General features: G+C 25.0%; 1 protein-coding gene across 2 annotated transcripts in view; it reads left to right on the plus strand.

Moving 5' to 3' along the window:
- The window catches only part of LOC114132893 (lachesin-like), a 149,730-nt gene that overhangs the window by 78,522 nt on the left and 47,498 nt on the right, over nt 1–23,710 (plus strand). For both annotated transcript variants that reach the window (XM_050201062.1, XM_050201063.1), the window contains exons 3-4: nt 106–313; nt 21,008–21,166. In XM_050201062.1, coding sequence (XP_050057019.1) covers nt 106–313; nt 21,008–21,166 — 367 coding nt within the window. The remainder of the gene's footprint in view (nt 1–105; nt 314–21,007; nt 21,167–23,710) is intronic.

The following is a 23,710-nucleotide window of genomic DNA, read 5'->3' on the forward strand; positions in this document are numbered from 1 at the left end:
GTATTTTACTTTTGAAACAATATACGACAAATTAATACATCATACATACTTTTACGAATACTGATGCTGGTGAAAACTTTTCTCGTAATTTGATTTTCCTTTTAGGTTGCTTGGCTGAGAGTGGACACCCAAACTATATTGACCATTCATAGTCACGTCATTACAAAGAACCATCGGATCGCGGTAACACACAGTGACCATCGAATATGGTATCTTCATATCCGGGAAGTTAAAGAAGCTGACAGAGGATGGTACATGTGCCAAATCAACACCGACCCAATGAAGAGTCAACAGGGTTACTTGCAAGTGGTTGGTAAGTGGATAGAAAGACGGAAAGACAATTCAACAGTAAAATCGTATTATATTTTTAAAATAATAACTATACCAGCAAAAAGTTTTGAAAGGTTTTGTACAGTTGTGCTAATTGAAGCGAATAGGACACTCGAAAGTTCACTCACAAACGTAATCAAAACTTAAATTAAAAGTTTTTTAGACCATTCAACCAAATTATTATTATAATAGTACTTACCAACGTCTGAGGATTTATATTTTACATAAAAATTAGAAATTTAACCGTGTTATGAATAGGTTGACTGTCGAATTGTTTGGAGTAAAAACTCATTAAAATATAGTCAATATTTAAATGTACTATAAATATATAGTATGAAAATCTGTGTATTGCTTATAAACTACAAATTGTGATTTTTAATAAAAAATAACTAAACAATATGCTAATATGCAATGTAATTTATTAATTATATTTCTCTTCAACAGTTTTCTCAATTACTTTATATTAAAATAAATTAAGATTGTACTGACTTAATTTATTATTGCTTTCACAGTTAAATTTGACCATAAAATAATATTATTACATTCCAAACATGACTTCACCATAGACTGGTTTAATATAGATTTAATGATGCTTTTGTTTCATTGAATTTATGTGTTCTATAAAACCATGAGTACATTTTTCGAAATATAGTGTAAATTATGATAAAAATAATATTTAATAAACAAACTTACAAAATTAAAATAAAGAATTTATTTGTGATTCAACATTTTTCTCTAAGATATTTTAACTACAAAATTGAATCTTCTTCAAATTATTCACTTATAAAATGTATTATGTTAATTTTGGATTTTAATCATAAACAATTTATCTAATTTTATCTAATGTGATATATGCATTAAATTTCACATTGGTCAAAGTAATTATAAAAATGATAATAAATTATATATACATATATATTATATACATATATAGATATATAATAAATTCAATTTTTAGATTTATTTATTTTATTTATTTATTTTTTTTTATTATGTTTTTTTGTTTTATTTTCGTCATATCGTAATTATCATATTGCATAAAACATATTACATTATCAACCGGAAATCATGCATTAAGTAATTCTTTAGTTATTCATTCATAGTTTAAATAATATAAAAAAATAAATCATCTGATGATTTTATTTAATTTTAATATCATACTGTATAAATAGTGGTATCTATATTTTGATTTGTAGTAATAATTAAAAAAAAAAGTAGCCACTCTAACAATGATTTACGTACATAGTACGAATGTAATACATGTTATTACTTATAAAGACATCTACATATTTGATAAACTTTATTTTATGAAAAACACAATTTATTCTTCAATAAAACTAAGTAATAACATATATTTGAATAGTTTCAATAAATGAAAATACCCAAGGAAACAAATATAATAGTAAACATGTTATCGTTAATACTATAAATTGTTTAGTTTATTTAAGAAGGACTATCGGAAGTGAGTTGGACTAAAGTCCTGTTAAATCGAGAGCAACAGTTTGTTTATGTATATAGAAATAATATAATACTTTGAAGTAATAATTAAACGTGTATTGGACGTGCTTATTATAATTTGTCCATTTAGATACTGAAATGCAACCTGTTCGATGGCGAAATATTGTGCATTTATATTTAATCTACGGAATGCTTTTGACCATCCAGGCATCTTGATCGGAGAGGAAATGCCATTTAGATTGACAAAATACCGTCAGGGAGGGCTTATTAGATGTTAAAGGGATACTAGTTTGTGCTAAAATCAGTTGTATCTTTTTTTACATGCGCTTAAAATAATAATAATGATAAATTTTCCTTACTTTAAGGATTAATATGGCATGGTCTGAATGATTATGTTACCATATTATCTATTAAAACAATGTTATTAAATACAAATATTTGTATTATAATATTAAGCAATAAATTTATAAAAATGAATACTTTATAATATTATTATTAAATAGAAGTGGTTGGTTGATTAAATCTAGATTTTTGTCTTCAAGCTATTTTAGATTTTTTTTATATAATATTCAGTTAAGTCATTTGGATCTTTGCAAATCGTAATAATGATTTAAATTCTATGTTATAATTTTTATTTCATTTTCTAAATTAAAAAAAAATTTACAATGCCTTACAAATTAATATATTACTATATTTTCATTTTTATAAATTTACTCACATATGCACTAATATATTATAACAATGATGAAAGTGAATGTAGTGATATAATAAATTATCATGAACACATAGCTGTAAGTAATATTTTAGCCTTTGACAAAGAATTTTGTTTGTTCCAAAATTATATTTTAGTTAATGGTTCTATAATAAAGTACAAAGAAGATTTGAAAATCAAAACACTATCATTATGGTTCACCCATATAGTTTCACACAAACTTTTAAGCCATCGTTTACAATTTAGAATTGTTTTAAGAGCATAATTCATCTATAATATTGAAAAAATAACTTCTTTTATTAGCCCAATATCATTCTAGATTCAATATAAATTTTATATAATTTTGTATGATGGTTTTTATATTGATAAACCTAGAGCATAGGTAATCTAAACAAAAACAGTTAATATCAGCAATTAAATAATTACATTTTTTAGATAGTGAGTTTTAAAAAAGTATAATTGAACAACTATTAATTGGGATAGGATTTAAATTTAGATTGTATATTCATTTTATCACTTTTCTTAAAATGATTATTTTGAATATAATGTAATATCTTCATCTTTACTTTCTTTAACCAAAATAGAGTTATTTATACAAAATTCATTTTGAATTATTGTTTACATTAATAGTCGCAATAGCTTGATAAAAAATTATATTATAGAGTTTCTACTATTAACTTAATTAATATTTTTTTTTTTATTAAATAGTTTTTTTAGTTTAATAATATCGTTCTGAAAATTAAGTGTTTTTTTACTTGAAATATTTTTCAAGCATTTTTTTTTTCATTTTTTCAAAGTTAAAAATACTGACGTAATGTTGAACGATGTACTTAAATATGTTTATATTACAAATATCATAAAATTAATGTTTTTTGAATAATTACAAAATAACAACACTTTTTGGGATATAAATTGTTATTCTATCTATGGTAAACAATACCACGGAAATGTCTATTTCGTTTTTTATTTTATTAATCTACGTTGTAAATATAGTAACTTTTTAAATTGCATATCGCTCAAATTGGAAAAAAATCATAGATTTTAATTGTAAGCTAAGTATTTAAAACGTTGGTTTTCGGTGGATCACTAGGTTATATATTAGATCATAATTATCTTTTAATCACATCTCGCATTAATAAGTTACAATTCAAGCCGATAGTTAACAACCTAGTAAAGTTATGTGTCGTCAATTACACCCATTAAAATTACTAATCATAATTTTGTCTTAAAATTAACTTCAATGCCGTGTAATAATATATGTATATATAACAGTAATAATGACAACATTTGACTTAATTTGGCCTTTCTGAAAATAATAATTATAAGTCACCTATGCCCTATGGTTGGAATTAACAGGTGGGTTCCCAAGCAAAATTAATTTATCTCTTCAACTCAGACGAAACAACTAAATAGGTTCTCCCCTTTAGTTTACTAAACTGATGAACCAAATAAAATAGAATCAGACCAAACCGATATTAATTTGCCCGAATAAATTTGTATACCACCTCTCTCCCACCCATCATATCTCATTTTGACTATACTCTTTTTTGTGATGTAATCAAAACCACACGAATTCAGTAGCAAAAGTACTTAATACAAATGAATTTAAATTGCATAGACATTCTTTGAAATCATTTAGAAAATTTTGATATCATCCACTAAAGCATAAAAAATTTAATTTCCACACGTGTCAAGTCCATAAAGAAAAACAATTTTTTGTGGTTATCGATGATCTACATTATTTTATTTATAATACATGACAATTCCATAAAAGAAAAACTCAAACAACACAGTTACCATAGGTCGTACTAAGGGGTGCTTGTGGGTGCTTCAGCATGCTAAACCCATAATAGTGATTCATGATTTTATAAATTAATGAAAAAAGTAATTATTTTATGGTTAATAAATTAAAATATTAGCTTGTGTATGTTTTTAAGACGTATTCAAAAATAAATATTGAATTGGTATTTGAGGGTATAGGGTATAGTCTCCGTGAGTTTTTATGTCTACATAATTTCAGTACTTTCAATATTAATTTGGGCTCTAGTCACGAGTATGAAGGTCATATAGCTGTTCAAATAGAAAAATGTATATCAACAATGAACAAAAAATCACATTTTATTTTTATTGATTTAGATCCAGCTTAGAGTAGGTACCTAACGTAATTTAATTTTTTTTTAAACTAATTTTAATTTTTGAAATTAAAATAAAAGTTGAAGAAGTTCATTCTTCATTCTCATGTTGATATTTTCCAATATAAATGTTATAACATTTCGGTTATACAAAAATGTATTGTTATCACCGACCATACTGTAACTAAAGGCAATAAACTTTATTTTATTGAAAAATGTCAACAACTACAATGTATTTTTTTTATCAAGAACAGTATTCCACCAGCTAGTTATCGAAGTGGTCTACAATGGCATTTCAATGAAATAATATTTAAAAATAAAAGCTGAGAAAACCAAAATTTATATCAGACTATGGTGTCCAATATAATTATCGAGAATATTGTACATGCAACTCATAGGTAATGTTTTAGAAAATAAAAATTAAAATATTCTAAACTGTATGTCAAATACTAGTCAGCATTCTAATAACTTATCACATAATTGTCAAAAAAATTACAGATTTATCCATTTATAAACTATTTTAAATCAATCAACTTATAAAATTACTTATATTAGTAATAAATTAACATAGAAAAAAAAACACGAATAATTAACATATATCTTTTAAATTTACGAAATGCAACTAGTACAGACTTAAGAGACATAAGAGGGGTAAATATTGTTAGGTAGTTATTTATTAGGTAAATATTAGTGATTTCCTCATCATGAAAGTTTTAGAAAATGATAGTTTAAATAATGCAATATTACAAACTAATACAATTAAAAGTTTTTAAAATAAAAACAAAATAAAAATTTTTATTTTCTTCGTTTGAGAAGAAATCATTATTTTATGTTCAAATATTCAATATCAAAAAAGCTCATAAAAATATAATATGCTAAACTTTTTTATTTAATTTTACAGTATGAGAAATATTGTATACAATTTTCAAGCTCTAAGTGTCAAAATTAAAAATACAATTAACTTTTGACTACATATAATAATAAAATTTACATATTTTTTTTTAAAAAAGTAAAAATTGTATAATACAAAAATAAAAATTTCTAATGTCAAACAATTCCAATTTTATGTGAAGAAAATTATATTTCCAATTATTAGGTAAATTTAATGTGAACACGTTATTTATTTAATATTTAATACAGATAATATAGTTCAAACATAATGTACATTTATATTTCATTATATACTTAGAGTTTAACATAGAATAATGGAGAATTTACGGATTAGTAAGTTTTTCCTTAAATATTTTTTATTTTTTTAAATTTATGTTTAAAAACATTTTTAACAACAATGCACATAACCTTTTTTAGATTTAAAAAAATTAGATTAAATTAACACACTTTAAAGAAGGGATAAATGAAATACGAAACTATATTTTACGTTAACATCCACTGATCCGCTTATCAGTAAAATAATAATTAGTAAAATAAATATTGTTTTAAAATTTAAAATTGGTATATTAAGTATTATTAAATTACAATATTATTAATTGTACTATTCTATTTAAAATATTTGAACATAAAAATAAATTGAAAATTTGATAATTGAATTAGATAATTCTAGTTTGAACTTTGTGTCTTATTAGATGCTTGTTTAATACATTTAAAGAATCCTTGATTCTGTTTGATACAAGACATATATTTTCATTATAGCATAATTATATTGTTTTATATAAAACACAAATTGAATATACGTGTAATGTTTTTTTTTAGATTGATGTAATACTATGTAAATATTTCCATACTATACGCAAGTTTATAATAAGGTATTAATTTATTCTTGTCACACTATCTATAACTTCCGTTAACTTAAAATTTACTGTAATTGTGATTAAATAAATTCTTATTACCTACCTATTCATAAGTAACTATGCACTACGTAAATACCCAAGGACACTACTTTATTATTCTTTTTTGAATACATAACGTTATTTAATATAATTATGATTTCCAGATTTAATAGTTGAATAAAAAATTTGAAATTAACATATTTTTTTATAAATCTAAACTATTGATTATTGAGCAAAACGTAAACCTCCATATTTATATATTTGTGTTTGCGTTTTAATAATAAACAAAATAACTTTCATAGTTTTGTAATTTAAGTAAATTTATGGATTATTTAAGTACAAGGTTGTTTAATAAGCATGTTTGAATATTTTTTCTTCAATTAAACAGTTATTCAAAATCTTATTTTTGAAATATTAAATATATTTGAAGTCCATATTATTTTTAAATTATTGTGTTATTTTGTAGGTAGTGCTTAAAGAGTGAATATACAAAGTTGTGTTTTTAAATTGAGATCCGCTCTTTATTACTGTACATTTTTTAGTCATTTTTTTTTTTTTTTTAAAAAATTTGGATGAACTTAATTAAAAATTTGGACGAGTAGTTTTTCAGTTACCTACAAATTGTAATAAAGTATGTATAATATATTTACAAAATTATAAAATAGGTAGATATAATATTAGATCTATTGTTTATTATACTTGGACCTTTTTTTATAAATTACAAATATGGATAAATGTTAAACGTTATTCGAGATGGGCACAAGAACATTTTTTCGTAAAATTCCCAGGAATCCTCTACAATTACTAGGAATATCGAAAAAAAATTACGAGAATCAAAGAATATTTATTATTCATTATGTTATTGAATTTCAGCTTTATTTTAATCAAGTACAATATACCAGAGTTATAAGTAAAAAGCAAATTAAGTTTTATTTTTGTTAATTAATCAAGAATTAATGATATAAAAAAATATTGTTGATTGTGCAGTGTGCACAGGTATTTTTCATTGGAATATTGGAATGTAGGTACAAATACAACTATTTATGATAAAATAACTTAAACTATTAATAACAATCAAATAATGTTAAATCAACTATGATAAAATGGATGTGAAAATATACAACCAATAAGCTTCCAATATGGACGCATATGACTATATGAGTGATTCATTAATTATTCCAAATATTTACTTTAATTAAATAAGAGAATTATTTAAGCTATAGGTATTTATTATGAATGTACTTTTGTAAAATACAGGTGAGTTAAAACCAATTATAGTTGAAAATTTAAGGCGATCTATCTTACTGTTAATTCATTTGTGAACAATCGCATCGAAATATTACTTAAGTATTATTGAAATACTTTGCTAAAATACTTATTTAAAATGTAATTGTTGATTTAAAATTATAAAATAATTATTATTGGAAAAAAAATGACTTAAATATTTAGTTTAATTTGTTTATATTCTCGGGAGTTTCTCAGAATGGCAAAACCACTCGAGATACGAATCTTCAGTATTTTACTATTTTGATAGTTAAAACCCCTTGCCTGTCTGATCTCTGTACTTACTTTTATCGTCTTACAAACAATTGTATTTATCTTTAAGACCGACAATGGAAAATTACAATTACTAAGAGTAGAGATTATATAATATGGAAAATTGTTTCTTTGTAGTCATTTCTATCAGATTTTTCTGGGGTGCATACAAAAATTATTTTGTAGACTATTCTTCATGAGTGAATAATATTATTTCGTATTATAACAGTGTTTTGTACAAGATAGAATTTATTCTTATTTATATATCATCATAATATTATTATGATCAATTTTGTATGAACTACGATATATTCATTATTTATGTTGTAAATAAACTACTAAGTCACCGCAAACTATCCACTTGAAATAAAAAAAGAAACAACATACTGTAGAGCCTTAAACATTATAAACTTAAGCTCACAATAAATAGTATAGATACTAGTTATGAGAAATATAGTTTCTATAACTAGTGATAAAGAAATGTAAAACTTAGACTTTTCTGATCATAGTATTAATACAATTTATAGTTGATTATTATTTAGAAAAAAATGGAAGATAATATAAAGAAAAAACTTTTTAAAATTACGTAAAAATAAAAAAGTAGAGATTTGGATGGAATAAATGAAGAAAAATATTAAAATTTTACTATAAAACAAGTACAGATTTACAGAACTTTATTCAGTAGCTACCTTAGAAACTAACAATACTCGTAATATAAAATATTTTTTTCTTTTATAATTTTTTAAAAAATAAACAATTTATTTAAGACTTACTGAACCCTAAGCATTCCAAAAAACCAATATAGAAGTTTAAAATTAAATTTATAATATACAATAGGCTATTCATTATTTTATGATAATAATGTACCTAATGATTTAAAAAGACCAATTTAAAATTTGACATTTTTCTGATGTAAATAATATAATATGCATAGTAATCGATTAAAATAAATAGATTTATTAAATACAAAATTAATTTTTCTTTTTTAAGTTTAACAAAAACTAGTTAAAACTCAGTTATATAACAAATAGGTATTAATATTTTAGCAAAATAGTCAGAAAACATAAATTTGTCCATCGGTCATTAAATATTTTACGGCTGTTGATCTCATTTAAGTGCATTTTATAATTTACACCATACATAAAAATAGATAGTAAACACTCTTTATAATGGTCCATTATGATTGTATATACGATATTGGATGTTCCGACATAGATTGACTTTATTCAAACAATAGAAATATATTTTTTTTTTGTGTGAAACTATACACACACAAGCTCTCTAAACTTAACCATCATTTTAAATCAAATAAGATGTAGGAGATTTGTCCAAATGTGGTTTGCAGTTCCACTGTTACACTGTGCAATTTTCCATCTATGCAATATTTTCGTTTTCTAAGCCAAAACATTAGGTTATAGATTAATAATTTCTTTTATTAATAAAAACGATACAAAACGAAATGAAAAATTAGTCAAAAGACTAGAAATATTCCATCTTGAATTTAGCGTAAAATAATAAAAGTTATATTTTGAGTAAACCAGATATTCCCTCTTAAACTCCTACACATTTTCTGCTGATAAGTGCTGTGAATATACAAATACATATACTGCGAATGGTTTCAAAATCACTCATCTCAAATTTGGTTTTAGTTCTTAGTCAAATATTAAACAAAAAAAAAAAAATGTTAAAAAACAATGAGGCTAGCGTTTGTATTGACAATTGACATTTCATTTCCATTTTAAATACCAATGCACCTTTTGTATTGAGTAGATAAATCAGCGAATGGTCTCTTCAAACATAGTTAAATAATATTTTATTACCATGTTGTCTATTGACTCCATATTATGAATAAAATTTACAAATATAATTGTTTTGTTTCATGGATTGTAACAGAATAATTTTGTATAAGCACAGACAAAAAAATTATATAATTCAGTGACTGCTACAAGATATTAATTAAATACAAAATCGTAAACGGGGTCTGTTAAATGTTGAATATTATATTATTTTATTCTCACTGATAGATGTCTAAAGTTGAAAATAAAATATACTTAATATACATTATACAGTATATATATAATACCTATAGGATATATAATAAATATATACCTTTATAATACACATTTCAATTTCCATTTAATTTAGCATGGAAAGTCCTTTAAAAGTCTAAACTTTATAACGGCAAAGTCGCAAAGTAAAAAAAAATAAAATAAAATAAAAAAATCTCATTTGAAAGGGAAATCTGACGGTCTTTCTGAACGCATAATTCGATTATAATTCTGGTTAAATATAAAAAAAAGACACATAAAATATCCTACGTGGGTGTAGATATATAATTTCACACAAATTGTTTTCTACACAATATATATTATATGATTGTTTATTACTTTATTTAAGAACTTATGAGTTCGTTATTAAAAATGTCTTATTTTATGAGAATTATCGGTTCTAATTATGTGATTTATAGAGTAATGCAGGTATCAAGCAATTTTTAAGAAACTCGAAAAGATAATAAAAAAATGGTAAAATATAATATTCTATGTTTACAATGTAAAATATTACACTCAAACATTTAATGAGAATTCATTAATTTGTATTATATGTTTGTTATTACGTATTTGCTATCTAGAGAGATTTTCTAGTAGACATTAATATTATAGTCATAATGTCAAGAAAAATATTGCAAAAATTAATTTCAGTTTTACTATGTCGTTCTGACAACGTAGTAACTCAGCGTCTTGTCAACCTTCAACATATTATACCTGTTTGACAAGCCATGGGTTTTTTTTTTTGGTTTATTGTCATTTTAAACTTTTAAAGTCATATATTCATTCATTTTTATTTTTTCGTAGTATCAGCAATTTCTTTCACACTGACATTATATTATCTGTCCATCTTAACAATCGATCGAACGTCACTAAGATATACCTATAGTGTAAGCTTTGAGTTCGGAAATTGCGTCAATATTTACGTAAGCGTATGTTTACTTAACAATTTTTCGTTTCAATAATATTTATGCGATTATAATATTAATTTATAATACATTGATTCTGTGATATAAATTAATTTCAATGAAAATATAAAATTTTATGTTTTTAAAATACAATATAAGTTATAACTTCTATTTATTTAAGGGTAATGTGCATCAAAATAGCATTTTAGTTTAAAAATAAGGGTAAATTACTATGAGGTGAGATTAAAAAAAAATATCATTTAGATGATGCTAAATCAAACATAAACCGGCATACTTTTTTGCAATGTATAAGAAAATATCACTAGGGCAGTAAATTTGAATGATTAATGTATACGATTTTTGAAGATAAACAATGCTACTAATATAATTATAATATAATACAATAATTTTAACTAGAAAAAAAAACAGGAAAATAAATATTATACCGGTCTTAATTCTTTTGCAAATTAAAGATAACAATTAAACAAAATAATAAAATAAATATAAATTCTTCAATATATTTGATTTGTACAATTACGTTTAATTATAAAATATTTTCAAAATAAAAAATAAAAAGTAGGTACTACTCTCCTGTATAGTAATAATAAGTAGGTATAAAATGGTTCAATTTAAATAGATATTTTAATTTTAATTCAATGATAATATCGTTGTATAGGTACCAAAATGATTCTGAGCAAAGATGGTCTATCAGCCTACTCGTAGGCATATCACACTAAGTATACATTTCGTGATAAATAAGTTTTTTTTTTTATATATAAAACAATTTATTATACTACTATAACTACGGTAAGTTGATTTGATTTTAGCAGAAAACATAAGATTTATTGAATTATTATAATATTAGTCAACATACTATAATAGACCATATGATTTTGTTTTTATTAACTTTTGAGTCAATACCAACTGCACCTTAGTACCAAACTGTAAAGAAGTGTAAATATATTCATGATATAAATAGGTAATGTCTTAAAATTACAAATTATTTTTCGAATGTTAATGCATAAAATAAAATTCATAATGTACGTAAAAAGTTTTAAGTCTTCTAGAATAATGTTTTTAAATTATAACAAAATATGAATATATCATTTAAATAAGTAATTTCATCAGAGTTTAAACTTCCAATGTGTATCAAAAATAATTGTGTTCCTATATTTTTTTTTTAAATATTTTTCAAACCTTAACTTTAAAAATGAAGATTTTATAAATTATTTACTACAAAATATTTGTATGTTGTACATTTTCATGATTTTGACAAATTCTAGTTAATAATTTTTTATTGACATTATTTTATAGAAATAAAACTGAAAAAATTGAAAACATGTTACCTATACGCATATAAATAACCCAAAATATTTTGAAAATTATACTACTATAGAAAATAATAACATAACAAATTTGGTAAAAAGTTCAAATATCTACAGTTACTATTTAACAGGTGAGTATGCAATGTTTTAAACATCTTAAAAACGCTCATAAAAAATTAATTTGACCTTGTGGTCAAAATTTTTTTGAAATTAAATTAAATTTTACAAACATATAAAAAAACTTAAATACAAATTTTAAATAAAAGGCATGGATATTAATAATTTTATAAATGTTTAGTTACTAAATAATTTTTAATTATCTTTATTTCAATGAATTTCATTCAAATTCTAATTTCAAACGTTTTTATTTTTTTTTTAAATTTTATTTTTTTTTAAGTTCTATTAACCAATATTAATTTGGAACCTTGTTTTAATTTTCATTGTTTTTGATAGATTAAACATTTCTTTTTATTGACAATTATTCTTAATTATCAAAAAAAATACACATCATTATAAAATCAACACATACATCGCACTATAAATTATAGTATAATAATCTCTAATTCTAAAATATGATTATTAATATTATATTTATTCTTATAATTATTAATATTAAATAATTTGTATAAAAAAAATTAATCAGTTATAAAAATTTAATGTACCAATTATTTTTTGAGACAATGAAGACAGTCGTATATTTTATAACTTTTAGTTTGAACTAAGGCAAGTATAATATTAATGAATAATGTTTATCAGAGCTCTAGTGAGATTCATCAATGCTCCTGGCCATTAACATGAATTTTTAATCTCCCACAAACTTTAGTTGGTTTCAAATATAATATAGATGTTTGAATATTAAATAATTTTTTTTTCAAATTATTGTTTTCTAAATATGTCAAAATGTCAATAAATTAATGTTTTTACATTATTTGAATTTAAATTTTATAAATAAAAATAAAAATTTGGTAATAGCAATTTTTAAATTCCTACAAATGTTTACTTTTTCATGTATGATTGTTTTATTAAAAACCTAAATTACAACTTATATTAATATAAGTAAATTTATTTGATTTTTTTTATTGTGACACTAACCAACACCTCGCCTTAGAATATCTATTCTTCTATAACTTCTTTTCATGGATCTATAAAATATGAATGATTAAATATTAAAATATGAATAGGTAACCTATCAATAAACATGAATATATTGACGGAAGGTGGATTTTGAATCCTATTTTAACTTTAACATGTATCTTATATCTAATAATAATAATAATAATGTAAATAAATATTCAAAACTATTACTATCACTCGACGTAATATTATAACTCATATATTTTATAAAGCAAGTATTTTGTAATATTTGTATACTAAATACTCGTATATACCTATATTGTGTATTATTAAATAATAATCTAATAATAGTATCTTGAATAGATATACTTTTTCCTATATTTATTATTTATATTATATATAAATAGTAGGTATATAGTTTAACTACTTTTTTCATATTCTAAATAAAAAGTATATGATTAATATATTTTTTAATAATATAACCATATTTTATTTTAAATTTTGGGATCTTTATTTTAGATACGTCACTGGCCCGAGCCATCCTTACCGGCTTTAGCTACGGTTCCGATGGTTAATATTTCAAATGCAATTTAAGTATTAAATATTACAATTGATATTATTACATATCACATATTATTGATACACAAGTTAAATGTAATAAGAAAAAGGTTATATTAACTACAGATATGGGTAAAATCTAGACTTAAACTAAACAACTATCAGGGTTCAAACGTAGTAAGCAAAATCAATCATTTTTCCAGATAATTCGATATCTAGTTAATGTTCCATATGCCTATAATATGACTATTATAAGTTTTAATAATATATTCATATTAAATCATACTGAAAACCACATATCGCCATTTGCAATTCACTGTAAGAGGTACAAAGTTATTATAATGATATTACTATATGACGTCTTACCGTTATAAGATAATGTACTTAAAAGGTTGCTAAGGTATTGGTTTCCTCTGTCTACAAGTGCGTAATAGAACAAAATTACGTACAGGAGTTCAATTTTAGCTCGTTAATTTTAATATTAGAGTCAATTAATATAATATTCAAATTAATTGTAACAACACTATTTAGATGATTTTTTTTTTCAATAATTTAATTTTAAAATAAAATAAAATTGTGTGAAATAGTACATGATTGTTCATAATTCAAAATTAAAATATATCCAACAAAATACGAAAACTGTTACGTATAGTTTGATATTATATCAATTCATTAGTATTTAAGACCTGATAAACTAAGGTGAACTGATGAGCTTAAATTTATCATTTAATGTGCTTAAAAGACGAAGAAAACTAATGAAGGTGTAGCATCGCTTAAACATTTGATTATTTGACTTTATATGTATTATTCGAGATTTTTATTGTAGGTTGAAGAAACTTTATTAGTTCTACAAAATATTTGTGTGTATGTGTGTGTGTTGTGTGATACAATGCAATGTTCACTGTTTGATAATATATTTTATCGTTCTCAAATTGTTTCACTTGGTATAATATATCTACAAGTGAATGTAAATTTAATGTAAAACGCTAGTTGTTTATTTGTCTTTACATCGATATTTCCGAATTATTATTAGGTAGCTACCTCTTCAATGCAAGATAAATCCCGATAAAACGAATACATTTAAAATTCCATATCGAATAAGAATTCAGCGTAGATCCGATTTCAGTGAGCGGAGATTAATATTCTAGAGAATCAAATAGATAGCACGTATTTTACACACCTGTCAAAGTTATCGCTATACCCAAATCTAAATTCCTACGAGACTAAATCCCGCAGGCGTTACGAGACAAGTGTCCGACGATGGGATTACAATAGATGACTACCTATTTTCAGTTCAATAATGTTTTTACGAACAACTTAGAATATTAAGTCTTATCTACGCATGCTATCGTATTACTATAATATTATATTATTGCATGATTTATTTTTAAAATTATCAATACCTATTTATAAGTAGGTATGCAATATTGAAAAATAATTTAATCAATCATTTTTATATTTTCTAAACCAACTTATTTTTTTAAGCCTTTATAATAATTTTAATACTTGTATGGCTTGGCATAGCATAAGATACATATTTATTTGGAATATGATAATATATATATATATATATTTTTCATTATTGAATGTAAAGTTTCAACAACAATTTAATTAACTTAATTTGCATAAGGTTTCGATGTTTACAATATAATAATATAGTTGTAAATGCACTTTTTTATTATTTTTTTTTTATTTTACTGTTAAATTTATTGTACGAAAAAATGAGCTTTCATAAAGTTCGTCATCATCATCAATTTTCTGTATTACCCGCATAGTATAATATTCCGGTTGTCTGTTGCATAGCCAAGTTATTTTCATCCATATATAAACTCGTATTTTATCTATTTATTTAATAAATCACATTACCCTTTTACATAATATTAACAAAAGTTAATTTTGAATTATTTATAAATGATTAAAAATAATTGAATTGAAATTGTATATATTTTCTTATTTTATATTAATCACAGCATTTAAATTCAATTTTTTTAGGATTTTATTTTATTAAGTTGTTATAAATCATCATTTATGTAATGTTGAAACCTTTTTCTTATCTTCAGCAGTGTTAATAATAAATTGTGTAATTATTAAAATATTTACGTTTTATAATTTATTGTAGTGTTAAAAAATATAGATTTTATGTAATAAATTGTATTTAAATATATTGCTTCACAGTCCTCTGTAGTAAAATCATAAACAAAATAAAATGATTGTTGTTATTACAGTTCAGTAATTGTATAAAACGTCATGATTAGACACTTAAATGCAGGATAAGAATATAACATGAAATTAATTTGTATACAGGAATGATATCAAATTATAGAAATTAAACATAGAAAGTGTGATATCGCATACTTTTATGGTTAGAGAATATTTTTTTAGTACCTAGCTATGTGTCTCAGGTTGAAGTAACAGTTCTGAGAATTTAACTAAGGTTAAGAGATCAATCGAGGTTGCTTAGTATATATATACCTGTGCTAAGTACGATGTATTTATACAATGAAAAAAGATGTTTAAAACTTATTACTTTTATAGAATAAGTATAGTTATTAAACTATTAGTTTTTGTAAAGAATCACTTGATACTTATTGTTCAATTTTGAGTGGCGTATTAAAAAATTAAATGTATAACTGCGTACAATATATTATACTTATTGAATAATAATATATTTTAAGAAATTTGGAGCTTGAGATAAAACTTATATCATAATATAATGTAGTTTTAAACTCGAGATACTTATTCAGGAATTAAAAGTTTTATTTTGGAAATAAAAAATTGATTATCTTTCAATAATCTTGTTTCGCATTTCATTAGAAATATAAGTGTTCAGTAGATTAACTAAAAAATAATTTTTCCAATTAATATATTTGATTTGCAATAAAATACTTATTCTTTATAATTAGTTTAACTAAATTAAAAGTTTTGATTGTTTAATTGTTTAATAGCTTAAAATATGGCACAAATAATATCTATTACATATTTATTTTCCTTTAATATCCATTATATATTTACATTTTTTTTATTATTATTGATGGCATCCAATGTATTAAATATCAAGGATGAAAAATTAATTTATAAAATAATAATAAATATTATTAATGCATATTATATATTATTTAAAAATATTATATACAGGTACAATATTCACAGTAATTTCTGTTTTAAAGCACATTGCTACAGTCTGTTTTTTTAATGGACTTTATTTTGTATGTAAATTACAATTTATATTTTGTGTTATAATTTTATTTGTTCTAAAATTTGAAGATTACCATTTTTTCTGATATTTGATTGAAAATGTCAACTTAAATTATAAGTTAAAATGGTTTTACATCTATAAACATAAATTATAGCGTTCTAAAAGTAAAACAGTTTTACTTTATGGAATTTAATTTATATACTTATTTATTGTTCTACAGTAATCATATTAAAATAAATTCTTTATCATAATATTAATGCTGATTAGAATACTTATAAATTATTATATCAGTATAGTTGATTATTTTAAAAATAATTCTGCATATTTCATACTATTTTTTTGTTTACTTTCGAATACAAATAAATAAATCCGGACCTTAATAATTAGAACAACACACACAAGTGATGATGATATTACATCCGTGTACTCATGTGCAATCTACTGCAGCAGTGTATCGGAACATTTTGTTACAAATCGTATATACATATAAATAGATATAATAATACTATCTAAAATTATATTATGCAATATCGTAAAAGAATAAAATAACGTACTGAAAAGTTATTTTAAAAATCCGCAAAAAACTGTCGGTGGGTTGTGGTAGGGATGGGAAGGAACTGAAAGACATCGCCGAGCAAATAATACGACGACGATATTCGATCCTAAACAGCGGACTATATATATATATTGTATGCACACGAGGTAAACCCCAGGACGAGGATGTGATACGAGAGGGTATTATGCATGTATATATATATATATAATATATAAATGCATATATACTAGATCACAAAAAAGAGATCATTGTGTGTTTCATGGTCGCAGTTTCCAACCGGAACGTCGTGTAATACTATATTATGTGCAAAAAACTTTTAGTGACCCGACCGACGAAAACGTCAACTAGCGTTTGAATTTCGGTGTTTTTTTTTATGCACATATATATACATTTTGTTTTGATTTTTTTTCTTACACCGTCGACTACTGTAACCCTTTTTTCCAGCTTTTCACGTCGTCGTCGTACCCGGATACCCTATCCTTCCAACCGCATCCGCGGGGGCGATTCAAATCCGATATCATATCACTACGGTTTGTCCGTCAAAATATCTGTCGACGTAATACCATGTATAGTAAGTTTTATCCCCGACGCGTGGCGAGCATGCACACGCATATCCGACGTCCAAAATCTCTCACAGTCAGCAAGGTCCTACGGAAACGACAAAAAACAAAGAATAAAAAACAAACACACACACACACACACATACATATACACACACACCTACACACACATATAATATATATATATATATACATATTATCTGGTAACGATCGAACCCTGAGTACGAGTGAACGAAATAACTGCCCATCGTGACGGGCGTTATCGAATTTTTTACACCGTATACAGAATACTCTGCAATCTGGAAAAAATAATAATGTACATCGAAAACTGCCCGTCACCTCGCCATCGCAATATATTGTCATAAGAGATAACAATACAAATCCGGATATTCGACAGCCAGCTGGTGATTTTTTTTTTTATAGTATATAATATATTATACAGATTTTTTTATGTAGAACCTTTGCAAGTGGAATATTGTGTCATTCTTGGTGTGAACAACGATTGGTTATTAATTATTAATAATAACTGTTATGATTTTAATACCGGCTATTGTTATTTGAAGTATTTTCCTTATATATTTTATACCAATATATGAGCGTTCTGGCCCAAATGAAAAGCGTGTAGTTGAATATTTGCTAAAATTTCTTAGGATGGATGACGTTTCAATTGCTTTGCATACCTATACCCAAACTAGTCATCAGAAATTTGATTTAGCACCACTTAACTCTGTAGTCTGTATACTATTATAATTTCATATAACTTTCATATTAAACATGTAATAATTTAAAATAAACAATAATTAGCTATGTAGATTGGTATTATATAGTTATAGTATGTAAACAACACGTACAAATATAATATACCATATAAACAGAATTATTGGATCCCTTGGGATTTATAGGAATACATTGCATATTACCTGTATTGAATTTATTAAAGCATAACTTAGGAGTAAATTGTATACAAGTAAGTATAGATTATTTTTTAAATACAAAATCGTCTTCACATATTTTGCACATTTTAAGAAATAATCATAGTATATTGTAGTGGGGGAAGGGGCTAAATCCTCTGTTTAAAACGAAATAAGTCTTTTAAGAATTCACTCTCTAAGGGTAGGTTTATAATAACTGATCCAACACTCATATGGTTCCGTCCGTTAACTGTTTTCTTGAATTTTATATTATCTTTATGATAAAGTAAAAAATAGTAAATTAGATAATTTGAGTTCAATAATAGTAGGTACGTATGAATAAACGTTCCGATACGATTATTAATTTATGTTTAGTTAAGATAGTTATGTTTTATATTTATATTTTTTTTAATAGGTAAATCCTTTTTTTTTAAGTTTTCTGTGATTAAGCAATTACAATTAAATGTATAAAAATCATCTAGTTAAAATTTTTAGTTTTTTATAATTTAGTTTGGAGTGTTCTAAGTACTTGCAATATTTTAAGGGGATAAAACTTTCATAACAATAAGACTTATATTATTAATATAATGGATGTACTCATAACTAGGTAAGTTATTATAAAAAAAAAAAAAAAAAATGCATATCTCTTATATAAGTAAAATAGGATGCTAACAAGTTTCGTTAGGACTATGCACTTTATTCTCAAATACGTTGCATATATAAGTAATGTCAATTAGCTTACAGTTTGCAGATGTATATGAAATACATCTACAACTTTTTATAATATTTTTTTCTTACAAACTTGTGTTTTTATCATTCCAGATATAATTGGTAATGATTTTTGTACCACAATCTGTAGTACTATAATAGATACACCATAATAATTTGCAATACTAGACTTGACAGTTTGTATTTATTGATATTTAATAGATACAAACCATAAATGTGTTTTCAATAATATATTTACAATCTAGAAGTTATATTATATGAATATGGTTTAAATTATTTTATCTATATAATTATTAATCATATACTACAACCCATTTTAAAATAAATGCCATTATACATGTATATATAAATATGATGTGTATATGGTTATATTATTATAAATATAACATATTTATTTCTGAACTTTTATCTATTCATATAATAAAATCCTTGAAAAATAATCTATTAAGATGAAGAAAAAGTAAACAGAAATTTGTTTCCTTTAAAACATTTTTATATACAAGAGTTGGAGATTTAAAATTATCCACGAGGGTCCGATAAGTTTAAATTAGTATATCCCTATAGTTACCTATATTTGTTTTATTTTGCAAAACTGAAAAGGATATTAATTTTTTTCTATTATCCATTATTAATACAAAACGCATAATATATTATATGATATACATTATACATATATTAGTGTAATTTGTAATTTCTAATGGAAATAAAGTCATAATAAATTTCGAAACAGACAAATAAAATCATAATAATTTTCACATAATATATTTAAATTATATTTCCTTTTTAAATATTCGTTTATTGTAATATACACTGATCATTAAACATTCTTAAGAATGCCAAAAACCAAAAAGTTTTTTTTTCATTTTAATTTAAAACTGTTTTAAAAACTAAAATATAAATATATTATTATAGAGGGACAAAAACTATCTCTTTAAGTCGAGATATCCAAAGTCATTTTTTTTAGTAATTAATCAATAAACACATATAAGTTATTGTATTATGCTATATAATTTATATATTTTGATATGATGCTTTAACGTTTTTATAAACAAAAATTTATATATTCTAACAACAATTTTAAAAAAAAAATAAGAAAAATAAATTTCTTGAAATTAAGTAATGGAAAAAATATATTTTTAAATTATTCATTTATTTATTTTTTTTAAATTATAATTTATTTTAACTTACAGTACCTCCAGATATATTGGACTACCCAACCAGCACCGACATGGCAGTGAGGGAAGGAGGTAATGTCTCGATGCAGTGTGCTGCTTCCGGATTTCCCAGTCCCAGTATCACTTGGAGAAAGGAAGGTGGCCATTCGATTTCCTTAAGTCCCGATACAGAAGGTAAGTCATAATAAATATAATTATTTAATAAAAGTATATAACACTAAAAATTATAAAATGAACATGTACATTGCAAAGATGGTTAAAAATATATAATATTGAAACCATTACTTTTTCTTAAATAATATATTATATTTAAAAAAAATAAAAAAAAAAATACGAATTTTTAATCAGAAAAAATGTATAATAATGGTCAGAGTAAATAATATCCTATTACTAGTATTATGGTCAAATGAAAAAATGTACAGATAAGAAAATATTTTATAATTTATTTGGGTATACCTATTCTGAAGTCCATTTTAACATTAAAACATTTAAAACATAAAATATTATGAGTTATTGACTATTCTTAATTCGCATTTATAAGACCATTAGCCAATAGGTAATGTTTGACAAGCAAAACCGATCCGTAATAATCAGGAGTCATAAAATTAGAACTGATGATGATGGTATTGTAAGCGAGGTCCCTAGCAAATCGTTGTTCGGGGTAACCACGCTTTAAAATGAATATGTCTAACGACAAGTGGACTGTATGTATGATTAAGATATATATATTGTGTATAGATAATGAGATGTATTAAAATATAATATAACAAAGTCAATATAAATTATCAATTAATACATCAAGATATAATTGTATGAAATTACAATACAATTATTACAACAAATTATACCAATATATATAAAAAGAAACAATAAAACAAAATATATTAAACAAAGTTATAAAAAATTGTACCGATATATATATATATAAAAAAACAATAAACAACAAAGTTCTTACCGCGTACTGCGCCACTGCAACAGCCGACAAAAAACAATAATTACGTGGAAATTACCAACGCAAAAGAATACGGTGACTAGCGAGCCAAACGGTCGCGGCGGCCCATATATATAGGGACCGTCGTGGATAGATCAGCAGCGGGGGGAGGGGGTGTCGCGTCTAGAATATTCGAGTTTGTCGCAGTGGCCCAGGCGCGTTTGTCGAATGATCGAGAATATCGTCGATCATTCCAGAGCTGTATCCAACATCCTCCCGCCTTTGAAAGGATGCTTTCAAAATTACAAAATAAACAAATAATGAATAATGAATTGTACATCTTGTACCACTTTACATTAAATAGATGAAAATGATAAAAAATACAAAAAAAAACTGGTTGATAGAAGAACCTTCTGATCAGGACACAGGCAGCTTCACCACTTGTACCACTGGACGCTTCAAAGTTCCTTCGGCTGTCTTCAACGTCACAACGCGTACAACTCCATCTGTTCCTGGATGAACTTCAATTACCCTTCCTAATTGCCATGACATAAGGGGCCGTCCCGGAGACTTTACAACGACCAAATCGCCAACGTTCAAGTTAGCATCTTGCCTTAACCACTTTTGACGGCCTTGCAATGTCTGAAGATACTCATTAGTCCATCGTTTCCAAAAACATTGTTGCGCTTGTTTGATCAGCTGCCATCTAGTTAGACGGTTGATTTTAACGTCTGTTAAATCAAGTTCTGGAATTGCCATGAGTGGTTGTCCTACCAGGAAGTGCCCAGGAGTTAATGCACATAAATCGTTCGGATCACTGGAGACACTTGTGAGTGGACGTGAATTTAAGATTCCTTCAATCCGAATAATTAGTGTGGTCAATTCCTCCATGGTCATTATTTGATCACCGATGACTTTTCGCAAATGTGTCTTGACACTTTTAATTGCCGCCTCCCAGATCCCTCCAAAATGAGGGGCTGCAGGTGGATTAAAATACCACTGACACGGGATCCTACTCATTAAAGAGTCTCGGGTTTTTGCTTCGTTGAACAAGGATTTCAATTGCCGAGCGGCACCTACATAATTTGTTCCACAGTCAGAACGTATTTCAACTGGAATTCCACGACGAGCAGTGAAACGATCGAAGGCAGCAAGAAACGCTTCTGTGGATAAGTCGCTTACCACTTCCAGATGGACTGCCTTTACTGACAGACACACAAATAGAGCAAGATAAGCCTTGTTAGTCTTAGCACCTCGTCGACGGCTTTCTTTCACAATAAACGGTCCGCCGTAATCCATGCCAACGAATGCGAATGGTCTATGAGGCTGTACTCGTACAGGAGGCAGGTCTGCCATGACTGGTTGTGGGCAAGCAGCTCTATGGCGCACACATCTAACACATGTATGTATAACTTTCCGAATGGCGGCACGTCCTGACACAATCCAATATTTCCTTTGAATCATAGCCATAACTAATTTTGGACCGGCATGTAGAAGGCTCATATGATAATGGATTATGATTAACTGCGTAACATGAGCAGCCTTAGGGAGCAACACCGGATGCTTAGCTTCCTCGGTCAGAAGCGAAAAACGAAGTCGACCGCCGACACGTATTAATCCTTCCTTGTCTAAATATGGTGACAACTGAGCAAGTGAATTGGGGGTTATCGATGCCGATGTATTTTCTAACTGCTTCCGTAAGTCTTCCCAATAAAAATTTTGCGTAAGCTTAATAATGTTAAGAAGTGTTCGATTGAGTTCAATTTGAGTAAGTGGGCCCCTCCTTA

This window comes from Aphis gossypii, chromosome 2, assembly GCF_020184175.1.
Source record: "Aphis gossypii isolate Hap1 chromosome 2, ASM2018417v2, whole genome shotgun sequence".
NCBI lineage: Eukaryota > Metazoa > Arthropoda > Insecta > Hemiptera > Aphididae > Aphis > Aphis gossypii.